This window comes from Acomys minous (genome assembly GCF_964271855.1).
Source record: "Acomys minous genome assembly, chromosome: 11".
Lineage (NCBI taxonomy): Eukaryota > Metazoa > Chordata > Mammalia > Rodentia > Muridae > Acomys > Acomys minous.
The window spans coordinates 53,823,425-53,847,024 of NC_140492.1; the positions used below are offsets into that span (position 1 = coordinate 53,823,425).

The 23,600-nt window shown below is 45.4% G+C and overlaps 1 protein-coding gene across 1 annotated transcript in view; it reads left to right on the forward strand.

Annotated features, from left to right (window-relative positions):
* Nucleotides 1-22,812, forward strand: part of CFAP91 (cilia and flagella associated protein 91) — a 42,563-nt gene extending 19,751 nt beyond the window's left edge. Inside the window, exons 9-17 of the mRNA XM_084801307.1 lie at nt 2,257-2,439; nt 3,606-3,748; nt 11,349-11,465; nt 12,410-12,481; nt 13,405-13,551; nt 16,161-16,382; nt 18,435-18,583; nt 19,147-19,238; nt 22,358-22,812. Coding sequence (XP_084657433.1) covers nt 2,257-2,439; nt 3,606-3,748; nt 11,349-11,465; nt 12,410-12,481; nt 13,405-13,551; nt 16,161-16,382; nt 18,435-18,583; nt 19,147-19,238; nt 22,358-22,650 — 1,418 coding nt within the window. The 3' untranslated portion in view covers nt 22,651-22,812. The remainder of the gene's footprint in view (nt 1-2,256; nt 2,440-3,605; nt 3,749-11,348; nt 11,466-12,409; nt 12,482-13,404; nt 13,552-16,160; nt 16,383-18,434; nt 18,584-19,146; nt 19,239-22,357) is intronic.
* Nucleotides 22,813-23,600: the final 788 nt, after the last annotated feature.

A 23,600-nucleotide genomic window follows, 5' to 3' on the forward strand; every position in this document is an offset into this window, starting at 1 on the left:
TTATAATTATACACTTTCATTTTATGCATAAAAACTAGAAACTTTACTATGTATTCAGGGCAGGATTAAGAATAATTACATCAGAAGCTGAGGAGATGCCTCAGTGACTAAGCAAGCTCAAGCACAAAGTTATGAGTTCAGATCCCAGCACCCATGAGAAAAACCAAGTGTGGGCCTATCACCACAGTACAGCGCAGGAGGGAAAGGAGGACTGCCGGGGCGGGCTGGCCGGCCAGCAAGCTCCGAGGTCACTGGGAGACCCTGTTTCAATGGACTAAAGCAAAGAGTGATAGAACAGCATGCACAGAGTCCTCCTCTGGCTCTGCAAATGCTAGCACAGGTGCACACACTCCCACATACATGTGCAGTCACCTCATGAACACACACACACACACACACACACACACACACACACACACACATATTTCACAAACACTTAAAGTAGAGCGTGACTAATTTTTAAAATACTGTGTGACCTTTTAAGAGTGCTGCCCCTAGTTAAGTTGCCACATTTCAGTGGAAGGCCACACACCCAAGAATACATGCACAACACGAACTGGACTTGATGGTTGAAAAAACAAACAAACAAACAAACAAACAAACAGAACAAGGACACTAAGTTGGGTGGGTAGGAAAATGGGGATGGATCTTGGAGGATTGCGGAGAGAGTGAATAGAATCAAAGTGAATAGAATCAAACCAAACTATACTAAATTCTCAAAGATCTAAAAATGGAAGAAAAAAAAAAAAGAATTTTAACCTGGCTCAGTGGAGCATGCCTGTGATTGCAGCACTCAGAGAGGCAGAGGCAAGCGGATCACTGTGAGTTCGAGGCCAGCCTGGTCTACAAAGTAAGTCCAGGACAGCCAGGACTACATGGGGAAACCTTATCTCAAAAAACCAAACCAAAACAACAACAACAAAATTTAAAACCAGCACTGAAAGCTTTATAATAGCCTCAAGTTTGTGAAAAATATTAATAATTATATTACCAACACTCTCAAATTAGCCGTTGATAAGCACTTTAACTCAATCTCATATTTAAAAAGTCATTGAAACTTTTTTCAGAAAAAGTAAGTCAATTCAAAAATTAAACTCTTAATTAAAATTCTTTTTAATGAACTTGGCCTTTATTTTGTTTTCTGGTTTACCTAGCTGGCTGTTGGCTATGTATTTAGATGTTGTTGACATTTTTTTTTCATTTCAGGATACAACATAGCTAGTGCTAGATCTGACTAACTTTTATAAATAGCCAAGTGAAAACTGTTTTTACTAAATTCTGACACTCAAACTCGCATAGAAGGGCCTGCAGATGAACCGTGAGTAACAGGTGTACGGCAGCTGTGGCTCTGGGCCCTCCTGCAGCATGGCTCCTCACTCCCGCGGTGGGATGTCACCCCTGCGTGGTTTTAAATGAAAATCGCAAACATATTTTACGAATAAAGACTCAGGAGCCAGACGCTGGGGTGAAAAACCTGCCAGCTCAGAAAGGCAGAGAAAGCACCCAGCTGACCTTCCTACTCAGCTCACATCTCAATGGGATGGAAAAGGCCCCCAAGGGTCGCCATCTCAGCTGACAGCCCAGGAGGAAAAGGCCGAAAGACCCAAGGGCAAAGGCTTAGCCAGCCCAAAAGCCAAAGGCCACGGAGCCGAAGAAGCTGAGGAGCTAAAGAGCTAGAAGCCCAAGACTCAAGCGCTCCTTCTACTTCCACGGGCTGTCTTAACTACCCCTCAACTCAAAGTCCCTCTTACTGTTTTATCCTTGTCAGCTGGTTTCTTGCTCCGCCTCTTGACGTAGGGTTAACTTTATTAAATCCCGTGTACGGAAAGCTCTTAGATTACAGGTGTGTGTGTTAGGGCTCAACCACGCTAAACAGAGGACAGGTCTTTTACAGTTCACAATCTCAGGGATCATTTTGGGATCAAAGATCCTGCCACACACCTGAGTGAGGTGATGTGTGTGTGTGTGTGTGTGTGTGTGTGTGTGTGTGTGTGTGTGTGTGTGTGTGTGTGTGACTCCACGTTGAGGATACTAGCCATTTCAGCTTCTGCCACCCCTGCCTGTCTCACGGCGCTCACAGCCACACAAACGGCAGACCTGTTTGTAGCGCTGCTGCGTTCTGGCTGTGGTGGGTGGGCCATCAGCTCGGTATCTTCCTGCTGGGTCCAGCTAGAATCGCTTTACCGCTCTGCACCTGTAACCCGGGGGCCGGGGGCCATATCTGGGCGGGAATCATGACAGCACTTTCTGTTTCAGACATCAGAAAACTTATAAGGAAAAGGAGGACCGTGGAAGGGAAGCTACAGAAGAGAGACATCATCAGGGAGTACGCCGACTTTGCGTCTCAGGTCTACGGGCCTCTGTCTCGCCTTGGCCGTTTCCCAGACAACAATTCAGAGGACTTTGTAGTCAAAAACCACTATCTCAACACATACGAAGGTAAATAAATAAATAAAATAAAATAAAATAAAATAAAATAAAGTAAAGATCCATGTAGTTAGAAGTTTAGTAGAAGACATCTGGGTTCAGTACATATTAGAATCAAGGTAAACATTAGAATATTTGAAAAGGCACCAATGAAAGGCTTCACATACTTGTCAAAACAGGTTCATACAAAGTACTAATAACTCAGACTCGAAGAAAAGAAGTACCATGTAGAAGAATTTAACAAAGAGGAAATTCAGTTATCTGCTGTCTGTGTAAACGTGGTAGCGAGATGTAGTAGCAAGTGTCTACGCAAATCCTCAGGGCCAGAGGCAAGCAGATCACCAGAAACCAGAAGTTTAGGGGCTAGCCTGGGCAACTAACAAGACTCCTACCTAAAAACAAATGTCAGCAATCAAGTCTGAAATATACTTTTATTAAGAAAAATCTTGACACTAGGTTTATGAAACAAACAAGATAGTTATAATGAAATCAAAGATGTCAAAAAACCTAAAAAGCAGGTTGGAGTCAACAGGTGGCCCATTGTGGAGAGGCCTGGCCTTGTATGAAGCTCAAGAGATTTGTTTACATTTAAAAAAAAAGATTTCTTTATCTATTGTATGTGTACAAGTGCTCTATCCATGTACAGCTACATGCCAGAAGAGGGCACTAGATCTCATTATAGATGGCTGTGAGCCACCATGTGGTTGCTGGGAATTGAACTCAGGACCTCTGGAGGCACAGACAGTGCTCTTAACCTCTGAGCCATCTCTCCAGCCCCTTGTTTGCATTTTTAATAGTTCAGACCACAAGCTAAAGCATCATCTGGCTAAGATCATGAGTTAGCGGTTTGACTCTTGAACCCAGAGCCGGGGCAAAATACCATGAATTGGTGAACACCCACTTCAGAACGGGGGCGCCAGCTGTCACGAAGCTACAGACTTGCTGCTGGTTGCTGGCTATACTTTCCATAGGGCACATCTTTATTTTAGACTAGGTCCTCGATGTGCCACCCAGGTCATCAAGAACAGACGCTAACTCCACGCACTTCACACTTTAGAGACAGCTCATCCCCTTAAGAGGCGGTACCCTCCGACAGCTCACAGAGCTAACAATGCACTCTCAACATGTTAAACGCAGCACCAGGAACTAAAAAAAAAACCCCACGCTTCCTCCCATAGGGTTAGTGGAACTTGAATCGAGTCTCCCCGATTTTGTGACACAACCAAGGATCAGAGCTCCAAAGCCCAAAGTCATCACCACCAAGTCCGGCTTTCTGAAGAGGTCAGCAAGAATGGATTATGAGCTTGCAGAGGTTCACAAGGTATAGTTGGGCTCCGAAGACTAGACAGTTTCCTCTCCGACTTCCACCAAGGAACGAGGAACGCTGAACCCCGGACTGCGTGTGGTCGTGGGCAGCAGTGACTGCGCATCTGAAACACAACCTGCGTTTCTTTCTCTTCTCTAGGCTTTCTCTCTTGGAGGTCCCCCAGGGTGTCCTGGTCTAGCGTGCAGTCTGCTTTCATTACAAACCATGGCACAGACCTTCCCAGAGGTCACCTACCCCTATACAGAAGTTATGACGCTCCTAGAGTGCTTCCTCCTTTGGCTCTGTATAGTGTAAACTCTGCAACTGTGATGTTTAGCAAAGTCTAGTATTAGGAATCTCTTCATATTAGGAGTTGTAAGATGCTTTCTTCCTTTTGGAGGGCACCAAGAAGAAGAGGTGACGTGACTTTGTAGACACCAGTTCATCCTCTTTAGATTTAACCTTAAACTTTAGTTTAAAAGACAGCCACACAAGAAAGTTTTATGGTCACAAATGTTGGCATCAGAGTCCCCTGGCGGCCTTGTTAAAATGAGCCGCTAAGCTGCGCCCCCAGGGTGTCTGCTCAAGCAGGTCTGGGCGAGGCCTCGGAGATGTGGCCAGTCTTCACAAGTGCCCGGTGATGCTGTTGCTGTAGGCCCAGGAGGCGCAGTTTGGAACCCCTGGTTTATGACATCCCCCTGTCCACAGACATTTGCTTGCCCCAGTGATATCTGTAACACCGTGGGGACCCCAACGCAACATGAAAAAAAATAGTGCCTTGGGGACTGGGGAGATGGCTCAGTCTGTAAAGCACTCTCTGGGCAAGCGTGAAGACCAAAGTTCAACCCCCAGCACCCAGGTAAGAAAGCTGAGAGTGGTGACACATGGAATCCCAGCACCAAGGAGACAGACACAGCATCCCTGGGGCTCACTGGCCAGCCAGCCTGGTGTAGTCAGCAAGCCCCAGGTCCCAGTGAGAGATCATGAAAACAAAACAAAAAAACCCAAGGTGGCTGGCTCTGGAGGGACAGTACCTGAGTTCAATCTCTGGTTTCCACACACACCTTGTACACACATGAACATGCACACATACCTGTACATAGCACATGCAAAGTTATAAACACAGACACATGTGCTTTGGAGAATCTTTTTTTTTTATAAAGATTTTATTATTTATACAGTGTTTTGCATGTGTGCTGCACACCAGAAGAGGGTACCAGATCTCATTATAGATGGTTGTGAGCCACCATGTGGATGCTGGGAATTCAACTCAGGACCTCTGGAAGAGCAGATGGTGCTCTTAACCTCTGAGCCACCTCTCCAGCCCCCAGCTTTGGAGAATCTTAGGACCTTGATAATGATCATATATATCTTGCCTTCCCCCCCGCCCCCCCTCCCCCGCCCCCAATCTCCGTCTGCATCAGCCTGTCCTGAATACCGAGCTTACTGGTCTTGTTTTCTGTAAGGTTCCCCCGCCCCCGTACTTTGTATTGTGTTATAGAAACTTTCTTTTCCTCCCTATTTGCTAAAGTCTTCGACCATGTGCCTATGTTACATTCTCCAATGCTCAGCTGTGCCTATCAGAGCAAATTTTTATAAATATTAATCTGCCCCGCATTAACGAATGGCCTCGCTTTGGTCAGGATGCTTCGCTCACTTTAACACCTTGTCAGATCCGGTTACTAACGTTTTGCTTCTCTGCTCATGGGTGAGATGGCTCACTCACTCTTTCTTCTAATTTTCCCATGTGTGGGACTGACACCAGAGTTGTACAGGTCTCCTGAAATGGCCTGGGAGCACCCCTTCTTCCTTCTCCTCTGGGAAGAATTTAACCAAGACTGACACAGTCGGCCCTTTCAGTGTGGAAGGAGGTACAGAGCAAGCCATCTGGAACTGGCATCTCCGTGGGAAAATCTTAGCCTGGTCTTCAGCTTCTTTGCACCGTATAGAACTTCTTCATCTTCGTTTTCGTAAATTATATTGCTTAGAATCTCATTTTATCTGTTCAGGTTTCTTTACATGATCACCGATCGTATTGTTTTTTATATTTCATTTTTATATATAATTGTATACTTTTTTTTCTATTCATGACATTATCTTAACTCTTTTTTCTTAATCTCTTCTACTGGAGAATTGTTTATTTTCTTCCAAACAATAACTTTTCAGGTTTACATATACAGATTATATATATATATATATATATATATATATATATATATATATATATTCACACTACTTTCTTCTCTTGTATTTATTATATCTATTTTCCTTTGAGTTGTCCTGTGATTATTTCTCTAAGCTATGAGAATTGAATGTAGAGATTATCAATTCCAATTACCCAACTTCATGTGTTGTAAACTGAGCATTTCCTAAAAAAAAAAAAAAAAGCACTGATTTTTTGCTATCTCAGTTTTGATATGTGATGTTTGTCATTTTTTTAATTTCCAATATCTAAAAGTATCCAACGTGGCTTTGAACCTGTATTTAATATGTTATAAAACTTCCAAATATGTAGAAATTTTAACTCAGTTTCTGGTTAGCTTGTAGCTTGCAGGCACTGTGATTAGAGGCCGGAGTCACCAAAGTCTCAGTTGAAGTTACTGAGACTTTGGTGTTGGAGGCGTGAACGGAGGAACATCGTGTTCAGCATATGTAAGGCGCTCCCTCCTTGAATTCCTCAGCAGTGTTGAGTGGGGGAGGCAGAAAGCAAGGAGAGGGGCAGGGAGTGTAAGGGCAGGGGCCAGAAACGTGATTACACTTATAAAGCAATAAAAGCCCACCTTCAGATACACACATCTTACACTAAGCCTCTCCGATATGTGGGACAGATGTTTCCAAGTCCTCCCTTCATGCCCAGGACATCGATGCTGTTCAGCTCCCTGACATGTGTGCTGTAAATGCACAAGACATTTTCGCTGTTTTGATTTCTTTGAGATGGGTCTCATGTGGCCCATATCAGCCTTGAATAGCTGTGTGGCTGAGAAAGACCATAAACTCCTGCTTCTCCTGCCTCTACTTCCTGAGTACAGGGATCATAGGTGTGTGCCACCACGCTTGGCACGTTTTAATTTTTACTGTTTTAAAAATTAGTTCTCTTGCCGGGCGGTGGTGACGCACGCCTTTAATCCCAGCACTTGGGAGGCAGTGGCAGGTGGATCTCCATGAGTTCAAGGCCAGCCTGAACTACAGAGAGAGTTTCAGGACAGCCAGAGCTATTGCACAGAGAAACCCTGTCTCAAAACAAAACAAAAACAAAAACAAAAAAATCAAATCAAAATTGGTTTTCTTTCTTATCAACAAAAAGGAAAAGGAAAGCAAAAACAAGAATAGATAAAAGGAACTGAAACAAACAGGAGCCGAGCAGATGGCTCAGCAGGGAAAGGAGCTTTGCCAGTGAGTCCTGGTAGGCTGAGTTTGTCCTCCGAAAGGCTGAAGGAGAGAACTGATTCTCCTAATGTCCTCCACAAGTGCACCATGGTGCAGGAATGCGTGCACGTGCGCACACACACACACACACACACACACACACACACACACACACACACACACAAATGTTGGCAATGAGCATCTTAAGAAATTAAGAAAAACAAAAGATTTTATTTCACCTTTGATTTTTCCCTCTCTGCTGCTCTCCCTGTCTTTACAGATGTGTGCATCTCTGACCTCTATCATTTTTCTTCTGCCTTGAGAATTTCAGCCTGGTCTGCCGGTAGTGAGCTCCAGGGTTTGAATCGAGAATCTTTCTCCTTTACTGTCAGATGGGGAAGGGAGGTAAAACTCCATTCACCCTTCAAGTGTACAGTCCATGGCTGACCACATGTCCGCAGCGCTGTGTCTATCTAATTCCATCACCCCGCCCCCAACAAGCCCCATACCTCTTAGCAGTCAGTCCTCCTCTCTCTCATCCCTTGGCAGTTTCTGTTCTACCTTCTCCTTACGGCTCTGTTTGTTCTGAACACACACACTGTATAATCAGAGCTGCACAGTAACCAGCATCGGGTGACTAGCCTCATACACCCAGCATAGCGTTTTTGAGGTTCACTCATGTTCTAGCACCATCCTGGGCCTTCATTCTTTTCATGACTACATAATATTCCATTGTGTGGATATGCCACATTCTACCTAGCCACTCATAAGCTGATGAGCTCATCAGTTATTTCTACTACGGACTTCTGTGTTCTAGTCTCGGATAGACATGTTGTTGGTTCTTATGGATGTATCTCTTAGGAGTAGGATTATAGGCCACACAGCAACGGTTTCACTTTTTGATGACTTGCCTGATTGTTACCGAAGTGACTGCACTATCTGTATCTCAGTGGCAGCGTTCGTGGGTTCCAATTTCATCACTCTTTTGTCTCTTACTGTCTGTTTTCTTCTGGCCATTTCAGCAGAAATGAGACAGTGTTTCCATGTGGTTTTTTAACTTGCATGTCCCAGATGATTGATGACATTAAGGATCTTTTAAAGTCAGGCGGTGGTGGCACACGCCTTTAATCCAAGCTCTCAGGACGCAGAGGCAGGCAGATCTCTGAGCTTGAGGCTAGCCTGGTCTACAGCGCAAGTCTAGGACAACCAAGGCTACACAGAGAAACCCTGTCTCCTTGTCTCTCTTGGCACTGCTGTCCTCTTCTCCCGTGCTGCCTCCCCGCCCCCTCCAGTTACTTTAGCGTGTTAATCAGATACACTTTTGAATCTTTGATGGTTCCAGCATGTGCACGTGTGAGTCCTGTTGGTTTGCCCATGTTCTTCCCTGCTTTCTAGAATATGGCCTAAAATTGACACCCTGCTGCCTGGCATCATATAACTAAGTCACACTGCAGCCTTCTTCTAGTCTTGCTGGGAGGTGGGTCATGTTTGGTGTCTGCCATGTCTGTAGGTATCGATGATGATGCTGTGTTGCTGTCCTTGTGTCTGTTTCTCCTCTTGGTTTCGGAGTGGGATGCGTTTACACGGAGCCTCCTGGTTGGGAACATGGGATTGAGGAGACTCATCAACATGACCCATATCAGGTTGTCAGGCAAGCACCTCCCCAAGTCTACACTGTCCTGAGAACCTGGGGCTGCGTGACAGGAGGGTGACGAACTGTCCTTCAAAGGTGCTTCATGAGCTCTGCCATAGAAACCATGGAGGAGAAGGACCCAGACGGGCCTGAAACCATGACCACAGTATGATATTTTCAGGTCATTCTTAGTATGTATTCAGGCTGGAAACACACACACACACACACACACACACACACACACACACACATACACACACACACACAACCAGATACATTGGCTCAGCAAGTAAGAACACCTACTACCCGACTTGATCCCCATGACCCAAATGGTGGAAGCAGAGAAACAGCTCCTGAGAGTTGTCATTTCATGTGTGTGTGTGTGTGTGTGTGTGTGTGTGTGCGTGGCATGCATGTGTGTATGTGTGTGTGTGTGTACATGTATTGTGTGGCGTGTATGTATGCATGTGTGAGTGGTATGTATGCATGTGTGTGTACGTATGCATGTGTATATTTGTGCATGTATATGTGTATGTGTTGGTGTGTATGTGTGTGCATGCATGTGTGTGGTATATATGCGTACACACATATGTATTGTGTGGTGTGTATGTATGCATGTGTGTGTATGCATGTGTATGGTGTGTATTTGTGCATGTATGTGGCATGTATGTGTGTATGTGTGTGCATGCATGTATTGTGTGGTGTGTATTTATGTTTGTGTGTGTGTGTGCATGTATGTGTGTATGAGTGTGTGTGTGGTGTGTATGTGTATATGCATGTGTATGTGCACACACACGTGTGTGTATGCACATGTGTTGGCCAGAGGTAGATGTCGGGTGTCTTCCTCAATTGCTCATCACCGTATTGTTCTTTGAGATGGTGTCCTCCACTGAACCTGTAGACTGCCACTTTGCCTGGCTGGCGGGCAAGCCCCAGGGATCCTCCTGCCTCTGCTGCCCAGGGTCAGGATTACAGGTGCACGTTGCTGTGTTTGGCTTCTTACATGGACTCTTTGCCAGCCGACTCTCCTTATCCTTCCTCTGCAAGCACGTCACTCACAAGGCGTCTTTTAGAGCTTTTTTGTTTTTGGTGCTAGGGCTTGAACTCAGGGCCTCGTGTGTGCCAGACCAGCATCTGTCCCTGAGCTGCAGTCCGTGCCCTAAACTTCTGCACATAAGCTGCTGCTCTTGCTTTTTATTAATGTAATGTCTTAAATACTCATATCTCCCCATGGCTGCGTCTTTGCGCTTTCTCCAGTGGTGGCTGCCCAGAGCTGACAGCTTTCCCTGCCAGTTTTGTTTTAGATGAACACAGAGGCTCTATTACCACCACAGTCAGGAGGGCCTAATTTTCAGTTATACTTTGTACCTTTTTACCAGTTTGAACTTTTAGCATTGTGTTTTTCTTTAAACACCACTTGCCTCTGTTTTTAGGAAAAAACATAAGGTGAAGATGATTTTATGACAAAATTAACCAAGAAGTAGGCTTTAAATCACAAACAAGAAATTTTAGGTTTGTTTTAAATATTTCCCTGATGTATTTCCCTGATGCTAAGACAGAATAGCTGGAATAAACCTTATGTATAATATTTATTTATTTATTTATTTATTTACTGGTTTTTTTTCGAGACAGGGTTTCTCTGTGTAGCCTTGGCTGTCCTGGACTCGCTTTGTAGACCAGGCTGGCCTCGAACTCACAGTGATCCGCCTGCCTCTGCCTCCCAAGTGCTGGGATTAAAGACGTGTGCCACCACGCTCTGCTCTTATGTATAATTTTGATGAGGCTTTTGGAGATACAGAAAAGGGGGGAGGACATAAAAAAAATACAAAAACACACATACTGCCTCACCAGGAAATGAGTTAATATTTTTTAAAAATTCACATATTTCTAGGCAAAAGGAAAGGTCCCTCTCCACTTAGGGACAGATGCTTTCTAATGTTCGCCAGTCCTCTGCAACAGCAAAACATACTAAACATTTAACCTCTGGCTACATAGGAGAATCTCCTTTAAAAAAAAATATATATATATATATATATCTATTTAAAACAGTAAATCAGTGATGTGTGAAAGTAGGCACTTGGACTTATGAGTATGTGCATACAGAACAAAACAATCCTTCAAATTAAAAAAAAAAAGAAGCCCACATATCTTTGATGGAAACAAAAACAGATAGAGGCTGAATAGATGGCTCAGCGATTAAGAGAGATTACTGTTCCTGCAGAGGACGCAGGTCTGGTTTGCTGAAGATCAGGGTTCAGCTCCCACTGGTGCCCACAGCACCCACATCCACCTGTAACTCCAGTTCCAGGGGATATGACTCCCACTTCTGACCCTTGAAGGTTTCTGCACATACACGGAGCATATATGTACACCCAGGCATGCACACATACACACAACGTAATATTAATTAATATGTATTTGAAAATAGATGCGGTGCTTATGTAGTGGCTACCATATTTTTAGGAGCATCCACAGCACGCCGTGGGGAATACAAACACCCCAGCCAGAACATCGAGACTCTGGTTATCAGATGCCCAGTCTCCATGTGGCACTGGAGGCAAGTGGGAAAGTACCAGGTGGCTTGATTAATATGATGTTGATTGGTATTTATTTCAGGCACTCTTGGAAAAGAAGAATAAAGTTCTAGAAGGAGAGAAGTCTCTTCGGTTCCTGCAAAGAAACTCCATCCCTCAGCCTCGACTTCCAACCCCCACCTTGGAAATAAGTTCCTACGTGAGTCTAAAAGCGTGTATTTGAAACACCAAGTTCAGAACTGCAGGCGGCTGGTGCAGCGTCCTTCGGGTTGAAAATGAATATGCCCTAACGGTGTTAGTGTCTCACGCTCTGATTTAAAATCAGTCTGTCTCTTTTAAATTTCTTTTGAGTAATTTTATGTGTATGGGCATTTTGCCTGCAGACATGTCTGTGTACTATATCCACGTTGACCATGGAGGGCAAAAGAGGGCATTGGATTCTTCTGGAACTGGAGTTAGGGATGGCTGTGAGCTACCATGTGGGTGCTGGGAATGGAAATCTGGTCCTCCATGAGAGCAGCCAGTGCCCTTAACCACGGAGACATGTCTTCACTGAGGCACGTCTTCACTGAGGCACGTCTTCACTGAGGCATGTCTTCACGGAGGCATGTCTTCACTGAGGCACGTCTTCACTGAGGCACGTCTTCACGGAGGCATGTCTTCACGGAGGCACGTCTTCACCTACCCACCCTCAGCTCCCTCTTACTTTGTATGTAGCAATCATCTAACACATACAAAGACACACATACTCTGTCATCATAAAATGAGTTAATTAATTTTTTTTCAGATTCTCATACTTCCGGGTAAAAGGAAAGGTCCCTCTCCAGTTACAGGCAGATGCTTTCTAATGTTCTCCAGCCCCCTGCAACAGCAAAACATACTAAGCATTTAACCCCTGGCTACACAGGAGACTCTCCTACTTTTGATATCTATTTAAAACAATAAATCAGTGATGTGTGAAAGCAGGCACTTGGACTTACAAATATGGACTTACATATATATATATATATATATATATATATATATATATATATATATATATATGGAAATTGATTCAAAGACAGATAGCGGCTGAAGAGATAACTAAGTCTTCCAAAAATGTCTGCTGCTGTCCTGAGTCTGACTCTCCCTTTGTCTCTGTAGGAAGAAGGAGAAAAGGAAATGGCTGTGATCTATTTGCAGAAGTTACTCCGGGGCAGAGCCGTGCAGAACATGGTGCGTAACTTGGGTCTGACTGCCAGGCCAGCATTTCTCCCTTGGTTGTAAGCTGTGGGAACTGCCTCGTGCTTGCTGCCTGGGCACGTTCCCTCCCATACCTTGCTGTCCTGTTCCGACATACTAGAGAATCAACTATCTTTTCCTCCTAGAGCCATCTTTGGCCATCTGGGCCACACAAGGTCAAGAAGAGAGGATCACAGTTGTAACTCAGGCTTTTTTTCTCCCATGGAATTGCTAATCCCCCAGACTTGCTTATCTGTATTTTGAGTGTTAGATCATTACAAATCAAGGGATTCCCTGATTTTCTATTATGCCTTAAAACAATTATTTGAGTCTGCACAGAGTGAGCAATATCTGTTATAAACACAAAGTAGCTACAGTTTTGAACCTTGCTATATGCCATCATTGTAGCCTGTGTGTATCCCCCCCCCTCAAACAAGGAATCTCATTTTAGAGGGAAATAATTTGCGTCTGAGGATATTTCCTTAACAACCAGCATGCTCAGTGCGGGTCCTGGCTTTAAGCTTTGACCAGATGACCTCTGCTGCAGCAGCAGCCACACAAAGCCAGGTGTCACACGCCTGTAATCCCAGCACTCAGGGAGGCAGAGACAGGCACATCCCTGTGAGTTCGAGGCCAGCCTGGTCTACAAAGTGAGTCTAGGACAGCCAAGGCGACACAGGGAAACCTTGTCTTGAAAAACCAAGAGAGAAGGAGAAGGAGGGAAGGAGGGAGAGAGGGAGGAAGGGAGGGGGGACACACACACACCTGTGCGCGTGCACCTGCACCCTGGCCGGGTTCTCACTAGTGAACAGCAGGCACAGAACCCGCTCACACATGTCTGCCTGCTCACACTGTGTGGCCCTTGCAGACCTGCCACAAGATAACAGGCAAATCTTTTTGGATTTGCTTTGGTGTAGATGTTCGAGGGCAAAGAGAAGCGGCTGGAGTTGATCCTGGAGTTGCGCACCAGCCACGCCCTGCAAGAGGACCACAAGCTGGTGAAAAAAGCGGAGAAGCAAGTGACCCTGGCCCTGCAGCGGCAGAGGAACCTGCATGAGAACAAGGTTCTGCCCTTGACGCCCTCGGTGGCCTTTCTGATTGGCTGCACATTCCTCTCCAGGAATGGCTACTGTCAAATGAGCAGCGATGTTATAACGACGGGTGAAAAGATTCTAAAGATTCCTCCACAGCCTGGCCACACAGAGTTGTGGCAGTTCACAGCATTACTGGGGGTGGACCCCAGCTGAGTCCGAAGGGTGCTCTTCATTTTAGTTAGAAAATAAGAGCTCGGGCGGTGGTGGTCGAATACGCCTTTAATCCCAGCACTTGGGAAGTAGAGGTGGATCTTATGAGTCCAAGACCAGCCTGGTCTACAAAGTCTGGGGGGAAAACCCTCAAAACTAAACCAAACCAATGCACTTTTCCAAGTTTAAGAGTTTCCCTTTTCAGTTTTCTTAAACATTTACTTAGTAACTGCTGAAGTCCCACAAGCCTGGTCTTTGCAAAATGACTAAATGAGTAACTGAAAAGTAACATGAAAAACGTGAGATTTCTGTTAAAACTCTGCCGTTTAATTTGGAAATTTGGAGGCACACGTGGATTGCTCTTGCTGGTTAAGCTGTCCACTAAATATGCCACAGTGTTTGGTGACGTTTGTCCTGCTCTCCTGCCTGACACTAAACCAACAACACATCCCCACCCATTCAGGGTTCATCTCTCTGCGCTTGCTCTCCAGTGCTAGTGACTGTCCTGGAGTTATTTACTCCTGTCCCCAGGTGTCTGTACACCAAACCCAAAAATGAATCAATTGGCAGAGTTTTAATGTTAAGTAGTAGCACTTACAGAAACATCGTTGCAACATTGTTTGACCCTCTTTCACTAGCACACACAACTCTTGTGCTATATGGGAACTGAGCGCAAATAATGACCAACTTGGAAACGACCACAGTTTTACTTCCTTTTCTATGACAGCAATGCTATAGAAAAACCAGTGAGCTTGCAGGGGCAGGCTCCATTTTATACGGCATCAATGCCATTAATGTTCAGTGGGCTCGGGGGTATAGGTGCAAGGTTGGAGGGAGGCAATTAGAGGGTCGCAAGCCATGCCACCTAAAAGTGGGACCCATGAAAGACGAAGATTGTGTGCACCTGAAGTGTCTGCATCTGATGGGTCTGGTGTCTTGGAGATGCGTTTCGGGCAGGGACTGGAGAGCCGTGAGAGCATAGGTCCTGAGGTGAGATGGGGAAATTCTTTCGTCAGCCCTTTGAGGCACACGGAGCTAAGCCAACTATATCGTGGATAGTCATGTCAGCTAAGCATGATGGGAAGGCTCATTGGGAAATACTATCGCTCCTCCAAAGGCCACTCAACTTCGGTCCCATCCAGGTACCCTGTGCAGGGGTCTGAGGGAGGGGCCGCTCCACGTGCATTGCAATACCGGTCTCTTTATCTTCCTCCATCCCTGTGGGAAACAGTTCAGGATACGCAACTCTGTTTTGTGTTGAATGAATGTTACGGCTGCAAGCACTGATGCCTTCTATGCACTTTTCCTTTCAAATTTCCCTGACCTGAGCATTCCCGGCTATGTTTCCCGGGAAAAGAAGGAGGCCGGACACGAACAGGCAGACGTGATTCTTAGATTAACAGCTGAGGAAGTGAGGGTGGTTAGGCCCATCGAGGCAGGGAGAGAACCCACCCTTTCAGAGCTGAGCCTCAACTGTTGATACAAGAGTGAGCCGCGAGTACCCTAGCATCACCCTTTTCTGTGCTCCCTGTCAGAAGCCAACGTTGAACTTCAGGGCTGGAAAGGATGTGTGGGTGAGGATGAGGGGGCTGGGCTAAAATCTGCCCGTGACAGTCTCAGCCAGCATCCTCGCGGTCCCCGAGACCCGTGGCTTCTCCTTCCCCTTAGATACCAGCCAGCCAGGGCACTGAGCAGAGCCACCAGTGTTAAAGCAGCAGATGGTAGGAAGAGGGGAGACGTCCCCTTTGCTCAAGGAGGGAGAGGGGAGCGGGTTAAGTCATTTAAACACCTTTCTTCTGATGTGAAGGCCAGGGCACAGATACCCAATCACCAGTGCCTTCCTCCTAGCTGAACGCCCCACGGCTTCCCTGATCTTACATCTGAGCTTTCTCCTGGGCGGTTTCAAAGATGCTTATTGATAGCTTTGAAGTTATTAAAAGTCTAAAAACCACCAGGGCTTTCTTCCACTCTCATGCCATTCAGTGTTTTAAAGTTCTTCAGGCTTGGAAGAAAAGACCAGACAAATTAAAATGGAAAGTTTTCATGAGCAAATTTCTAAAAAATTCTATTTTGTGAAATTGAATACAATGGTACTTTTAGTAAGAAGCTTCTCGTTTTCCTTCATGTCTGATCTTCTGCATAAAATTGGGGGAGGGGGAATACATGGTGTGTGTTGCTAAGAGACTGCTTCACTAAGTCCTGTCCATGCCTTGAGGGCTGCGATGCATCGGGGCTGACTAGACAATCTGCTCCTCAGATCTAAGTTTGCACAAAATTTTCCAGTAAGTGCCCAGGGGTGGGGGCCATTTGGGGGCATGGCGTTCCCAATGAAGGCTGTTCTGACAATGACCTTGCTTGATCGCTCAGAGTCGCCCGCTTAATAACCACCATGATGAGGGCAGCCCATCCTTAAAGTCTTTATTTTTCAGGTGACAGTAATTGAAAACCATCTCGGTGACCTGGAGGGAAGAGCGCTGGCAGACTTGTTTGACTTTCTGTCCAAAGAGCTGGTGAGGCTGCAGGAGGAGAGGAGGATCCACGCCTTCGCCATGCTCGCTGAGCGCCAACGGCGCATGCGGGAGGCGGAGGAGAGTGGGCGTCGGCAGGTGGAGCAAAGGCGCCTGAAGCAAGAGGACCAGATATTTATGGAGGCAAGTGTGTGTGTGGGGGGGGGGGGGAGAGGGAGGGGAGAGAGGGAAGAGGGAGGGAGGGGAGGTGGGTAAACTCCCTAGAGGGGCCAGGTTTCACCAGAGATATCTCGTACCGTGATTTCTCTCGAAGTCATGAAGACACTTCATAACATAAAATAGGACTTATGTTTTTGTACTTTATTTAGCAAATATGCAGCTCTCACGCTACACTAAAAAGTCCAGAGGCATTGTGGGTACTCTAGAGGGAAAACACAGTCACAGCCCTGCTCTCCTTCAGTGTAAATAGCATAGAACACGGGCATAATTATAGAATTAGAGATGCCTTGAAGGAACAAATGAGGCTAAGAATGAGGTCCTCACTAAGGAGTTAAAGCCAGAGGGAGACACCGGGAGAACCGAAGACTGGGGACTAGTCTTTGCCTTACACAACTGCCTACTGTTTTCTGTGCAGAGCAGCAATACAATCAGGAATTTAACGGAAACTTAGTCTAGGACAGCCAAGTGGAAAAAGAAGAAATTTCAGTCACATCTAGGAAGGACACAAAAGAGTTAGCAAAGTTTTCAACCTAATTTAAGGACCACTTAGATGCAAGTATATGCCCTGTACATATAGGGCCAGTATTAGACGCCCCTCACCTCTACTTTATGACTCAGCTCTCTAATGTTCTATGTCTTGGTAGCATGCCTCCTGAGAGCACGCATGCTGTGTGTTTACGTGTGCTTTCTGCAACAGGAGCACAGGCCCTACACATGGTAGTCGCTCGACAAACATGTCTTGGTTGATAATGTGTTGGACTGCCATTAAGAAACTAACATCAGGAAGGCATAGAGCTTAAGGTTAAGTTAATGTTGGGGTTCAAGGTACATAAAGAATAAGTATTGCACACTTAGGTTACACTGCTAGGCCTTCTAAGAAACAGGCCCCGAATCGTTTCTAAGTCCTGGGTATTATCTCAGATTTAAAGAAATGTTTAGACATAAATACATTTTTTTGCCTCTATGAGACAATTTGTTGAGACATACACATACATGCAAAATACATACATATAAAGCTTAATAATTGGTACTCATGATACCTTCTGTGTGCGTGCATGTATGTGTATGTGGGTGTAACAAAGCTAATCTGTTTTGACTGAGGCTGCATAGCTAGAGAGCAAAAGTCTAAAACTACATATATGCCCTCACTAGGACCACCACGAAAGTGGAAATATGCTGTCTCAGGAATGACCTAATGGCCTTCTCAGGCACTAGCAGCGATTATATGGAAACTAGTTTTAGCCTATTAATTATACTGTACGTTTATGTGCTCGGCACACACACACACACACACACACACACACACACACACACACACCCTCTGAATTCCATCCATGATTTCAAGAAATCTTCGAAAAGAAATTAAGGGCCATTATGACAATACAGCAAATCCATCAGTGACCTGGGATGCTTCTGGCCTCGAAATTCTGGCCCTTGTGGCAACTGAAGGTGACTACCGTCATCAAATGATTCACGCCCATGAAATAAAACACAGCAGAGAGAAAAAGAGGAGAAATAGGGAAGCTAAGTCCATCCTTGTAAGAACGTTTTCGAGAACTTGGGCGTAGCACCCCAGCACGCATTCTCTCCGTCATGCGGCAACGGCTAGATCCTACAGAAACTAGGAAATGCAGCCCTTGGGCATGTGTTGGCCTAGCCGAACCCCGAGATTCTGTTATCTTAGATAAAAGACAGAAAGAGCGTTGGAAATGTAAGTAGCTTGGCCAAGTCATACTACCGATGCGAGCAGCCAGGATCCCAGCCAGGGTATCGGTCTGAAGCTGTGATCTTTCTTCAGCGCTTCGTAGGAATATCCCAGCGAGACCCACCATTCTGAGATGGGCCGTATGGGTTGGGCTGCCCAGACGGCACAGGTAGGTGGATGATGCCAAGCAGACGGGACTAGTGACTTAGTGAAAGGGACGTATGAGCTGTGAGGCCATCCAGCGGTGCTTGCATGGTTCTTGTCTCGTTGACACTAGGAGCCACTAAGGACGGCTTTATACATTTCTGCAGGTGATTAAAGTTCACCAAAGTACCGTGACCTCCTACCTGGAAGACATCATATTGAACACTGAAGAGCGCACTGCGGATGAACAAGCCAGAGCAGAAATTGAGAGGATTGCCGAGGAAATCAATGACATCGCTTATGAAATGGAAAACCGGTAGGCATCGCGAGAAAGAAATATGACACAGGTGATGGATATTGCGACCCGGAGGAAATCTTTCAGGCACGTAAGGCCCCACCAGCGACATTGAAGGCTCTGGTGTCCATTGTCTGTACTAGCGTGCCTCGCTGGAGCTCAGCACGCCCACATCCTCTTGGTAGGAGCAGTAGGGATTGAATTCTTAGGTTTCTTCTTTCCTTCAGGCTTATTTTTATCCTATGCATCACTACCATACCCAGAACATAAAAGCAAAGTGGATGTATGGATTAGACATTATTTAGACTTAATCCCCAAGGTTTTAGACTGCCAAGAGTTTGCTGAATTTTTAACATGTATTTTATAGCAGGATGGATAGGGTCAAATCCTAATTCTATAATGAATTTAAACAAGTTTTCCAGGAATGTGCTCTTTCAGATCATCCCATCAAGGGAGAGGTGACGGATTTGCAAGTTGCTTATGTAGGCCACGCAGGTCTCGGTGCCTATCAGGAGCCCAAGCGGGGAACTGAGGGATTTGTTTATCTATCTGCTCCTTGGCTTGTTTTTGTTGTTGTTTTCCAGCCGAACTTATCTTCAGTCAGAGGAGATCATTGCCGAGTTGGTTTATAGTTTTCTCATCCCAGAGGTACAAAAAGACTTTGTCAAAGAAAAAGGTAAGCCTTGTACGCTCGCTTCACTTTCCCAGGGGTGTAGTATTAAGCAAAGGTGGGGGGGGGCTCTGAAGAAGGCCTGGGGTCTGGCTTCAGAGCTTATCACTCTCTTTTCTTGCTTGGCTGCAGTCTCACAGCCTTAGCAGAGGCAGGATGGACCTCGGCCCCCTACACATATGTAACCAATGGGCAGCTCAGCCTTCATGTGGGTCCCCTATGGAAGGGGAGCAGGGGCTGTCACTGACATGGACGCTGATACCTGTTTTTGATCACTTCCTCCTGGTGGGGCTGCCTTACCAGGGCACAGGGGAAGAGGATGCACTCAGTTGTGATGAGACTTGATGAGCTAGGGTGGGTGTGGGAGGGGCTCCCCTCTTCCGAGGAACAGGGGAGGGAGGAAAATGGAGGGATGCTGGGACTGGGAGAAGAGAAGGGAGGGAGCTACGATAAGGATGCAAAGTGACTAAATAACACTTAATTAAAAAAAAAAGAAATAAAAGGTCTTAGATCTCAAATTATAGAAGGAATATTGGCTTTTGGCAAATCCATTTGAGGAAATACATAGCACGTGCTTTCTTTTTCAAGCCAGAGATTCTCTGTGTAGCCTTGGCTGTCCTGGACTCACTCTGTAGACCAGGCTAGCCTTGAACTCACAGCGATCTGCCTGCCTCTGCCTCCCGAGTGCTGGGATTAAAACAGCATTAGAGAGAGGACTCCCAGGAAATAAAGAACTTAAGTTTCCTAATTTTTAAATGTTTTCACACTTATTATTTATTTATTTATTTAAGACAAGATCTCACTATGCAGGCCTGGCTGGCCTGGAATTCTCTCTCTATAAACTGTCTTTGAACTCTCAGAGATCTTTCTGTCTCTGCTTCCCAAGTGCTAGGATTAAAGGCATGGGCCCCCACACAGCATTATGCTGTGCTTTTATAAGCCAACCTTGGTATTTTGTCATGTTACATTGGACACTATGTAAATGTCCCTGGAAAAACAGAAATGAGTCAGTAAGCTTTTAGTTGTCCCTGAGGTGAATGAACTTTGACATACAGAAGCTGATCGGGTGAGTGGCGCTCACAACTGTGCCCTCAGCTCTTTTCTTTTAAGTCAGGAGCTCTTTATGTAGCTTTTGCTGTCCTGAAACTCCCTTTGTAGATGAGGCTGGCTGCAAACTCCCAAACATCAGCCTGACTCTGCCTCCTGAGAGCTGGGATTAAAAGTGTGCACCACCACACCTAGCTTTGTTTCTCTTTTCTAGTAAGAAAACTATGTTTTACACACACACACACACACACACACACACACACACACACTTTTTTTTTGGTTGTATAGCCTTGGGTGTCCTGAACTCACTTTTGTTGACCTTGAGCTCACAGAGATCCACCTGCCTCTGCCTCCCCGAGTGCTGGGATTATGGTGTGTGACACTAAGCCTGGCTGTTTACACACACTCTGTGACCAAAACTAAGATACAGTTATAGGCCATTTGGGATTATCTTGTTGCTTTTTTTTTTAATTAAGATTTTATTCCCTCTCTCTCTCTCTCTCTCTCTCTCTCTCTCTCTCTCTCTCTGTGTGTGTGTGTGTGTGTGTGTGTGTGTGTGTCCACAGAAGCAAAGAGGGTATCAGATCCTCTGGAGCTGAGGCTAAAGGTGGTTGTGAGTATCCTCACACGGGTGCTGGGCACCAAACGTGGATCCTATGGAAGAGCGGCAAGCATTCTTAGCTGCTGACCCCCTCCCAGCCTGGTTATCTTACTGTGCATGCCAAGCTCGCGGTAGTACATAAGCATCAGAAACTTCACATTATCTTAATCTCTTATAATAACTGTAGGCATGCTCTCATTTTTCTGTCAAGGAAATCTGTGATTGGAAGCACACAACTTGCAGGGTTGAGTCATGGCTAATGTGCCCCAAAGCCCCTGCTCTCTCAACCATATTACTGCAAAGTGGGGGGATCTGCTATGTAAATTACCCTGTATAAAGTAATTGATACTCAAATAGCAAAAGATATATTGTACTTTTATTTTCCTTTTGAGGACAGGGTCTTATATATTATATAGCCCAGGCTGCCCCAGAATTAGCATTCTTCTTGCCTTAGCGTCTTAAGTACTGGGCTTATAAACATGCGCCTCCACGTCTGCTCCGTGGCACTTTGTACTGTCCTAAACTAACCAGCTGTATAGTTTGAGATGAATTACCTAATTCCTTTGTGTCTATGTCCTTCTGAAAACAAGGCTATTAATAATATCCTATTTTGTGGTTGAATTAAGTGAGTGACACATGCCGATTGCTTAAAATAGTCTCTGGTACAAATAAAGGACAAACACAGATTGTTACCATCATCAACACAAACACCCATTTTCCCCAAGGGCTGTAGCACTTGCTGTTGTCTACAGCAGGGCTTGGCAATACCTGTTCATTGGATTCACACTCGCATCGCCTTCTAAGTGCATAGACTTAGATGTTTCCCCACCATCAGTGGATCTGTTGTTTCCGGGCCTTGGGGAGGTAGAAAGGGGCAGAGGAGTGTAGCTAAGGAAATATGTTCATCTCCTGTTCCCCATGAGAGCGAGAACGGAATGGTCCAGAGCCAAGATGTGCCCTTCAAAGGTGCCTCCCCCACCCCCAGCGACCTACTGCCTCCTACTAGTCCATGAAACTATGACTCATCAATAGATTCTTTGTTATATAAATATATTACTTTAAAAAAAACTTTTAAAATTAAAAACATCACCCACCCAAATTAACCAGATCCAAAGTCTATACAATTCAGTGAAGCTCTATAAGGTTGGATTGGGTGTTTTAATTAACTCATCGCTGAAATGAGAACCCTGGTGACCCGGTTATTTCTCAGCGGTGCCACAGCTGGTGATGGAACAGTTCAAATTCTAAAGACAACAGTTCTGGTTTACTTTTCAGAAGATGTCCTTCTAAAACACACAGTGGGTCTTTTTTGTTGTTGTTTTTTTGTCTACAGTTAGCCCAAAGCAGAAAATGTATGTTTTGAAAAATTGCCATCCTTTTCCTTACCCCCTCCCCTTCCCCGCTCCCCATCTTCCCACCCCCCTGACGGATGGTTTCAAGCAGAACAGTAAACGATTCTCCCTTTGCTTTGGCACAGTGCGGAACGCACAGCGGAAGCACATTCTGGCAGCCCACCAGATCATTCACTGCCGCACGGAAGCTATGATGTGGCGGAAAGCCACTGAGGAACAAAAGAGGATGGCCCTTGAGGAACAAAAGAGGATGGCCCTGGAGGAACAAGCAAGGGAGGGCCCTGAGCAACAGGAGGATGAGCAACAGGAGGATGAGCAACAGGAGGATGAGCAACAGGAGGATGAGCAACTGGAGGATGAAGACTCAGACTCTGACACGCTAACTACAGAAGATGCTCAAAATGAGGAAAAAGGCTAGGTGAGCCTGCCTTGCTGTGCTACCTGGAAGGAAGGCCTGGAGGAGGAGAAGAGGCCCAGACAGCTCTGGGCACTATTCCAACCAAATGTCATGTGAATGGACTGTCTGTTGTTAAAAAAGAGAAAGAAAGAAAAGAAAAGAAAAGAAAAGAAAAGAAAAGAAGAAGAAGAAACACTTCCATGGAAACCGGCTCGTCTCATCTAGGTTAGGGTACCTATTGTTGAGTTTATCAGAAAGTTAGAGCTGGCTGTATAGCAATTAGACTCTTGTGATCTAAAAAAAAAAATAAGGCCATAGGTTATTTCTGGTGGGATCCTTTTAGCATCTAAGTGTACTCCATCACAAATAAAGCATCACGCAATGTGTGGATGTTGCTTATAAAGCCATTATAAAGTCCATTATAAAGGTAATGGAACCCTGGAGTATTAGCATGACACAGAACCTAACCATCCGCAGTGCACCTCTGGGGCTGTTCTTAGGCTGAGCTAAATATTCATGTGCACAGAACTCAGGTGGTCCGTGTGTGGCGTGGGTCCGTTCAGTGGGATTTAGGAGCACATTGAGCGGGTATAGGACCTACCTGATATACAAGCCTCAAATCCCAGAGGCTAGAATCTCTTGTGATAGTTTTGTTGGCTTAGCTTCCAGAGCCTCACCCCCACCCCGAATAGATTTTTCCGTTCATAAAAGTTAGCATTCTGGGAGAGACTCACAGCTGTGACTCCTTGGTGGGCTCTATTCGTATGTTTGCAAGTCATTGCAGTACAGGTGCATTTCCCCAGTCATGGCCATTTCCCCCTTAAGTAGTTAGTTGCTTGGTAACACAGTAGACACAAAACACATTATCTACCAGATGACTAGGAGGGCAGAGCTGAAGAGGCAGACCATTGAGAGGGAGGCCCTGCATGATCCATGGTAGAGACACACAATATTTATCAATCAAAAGGACA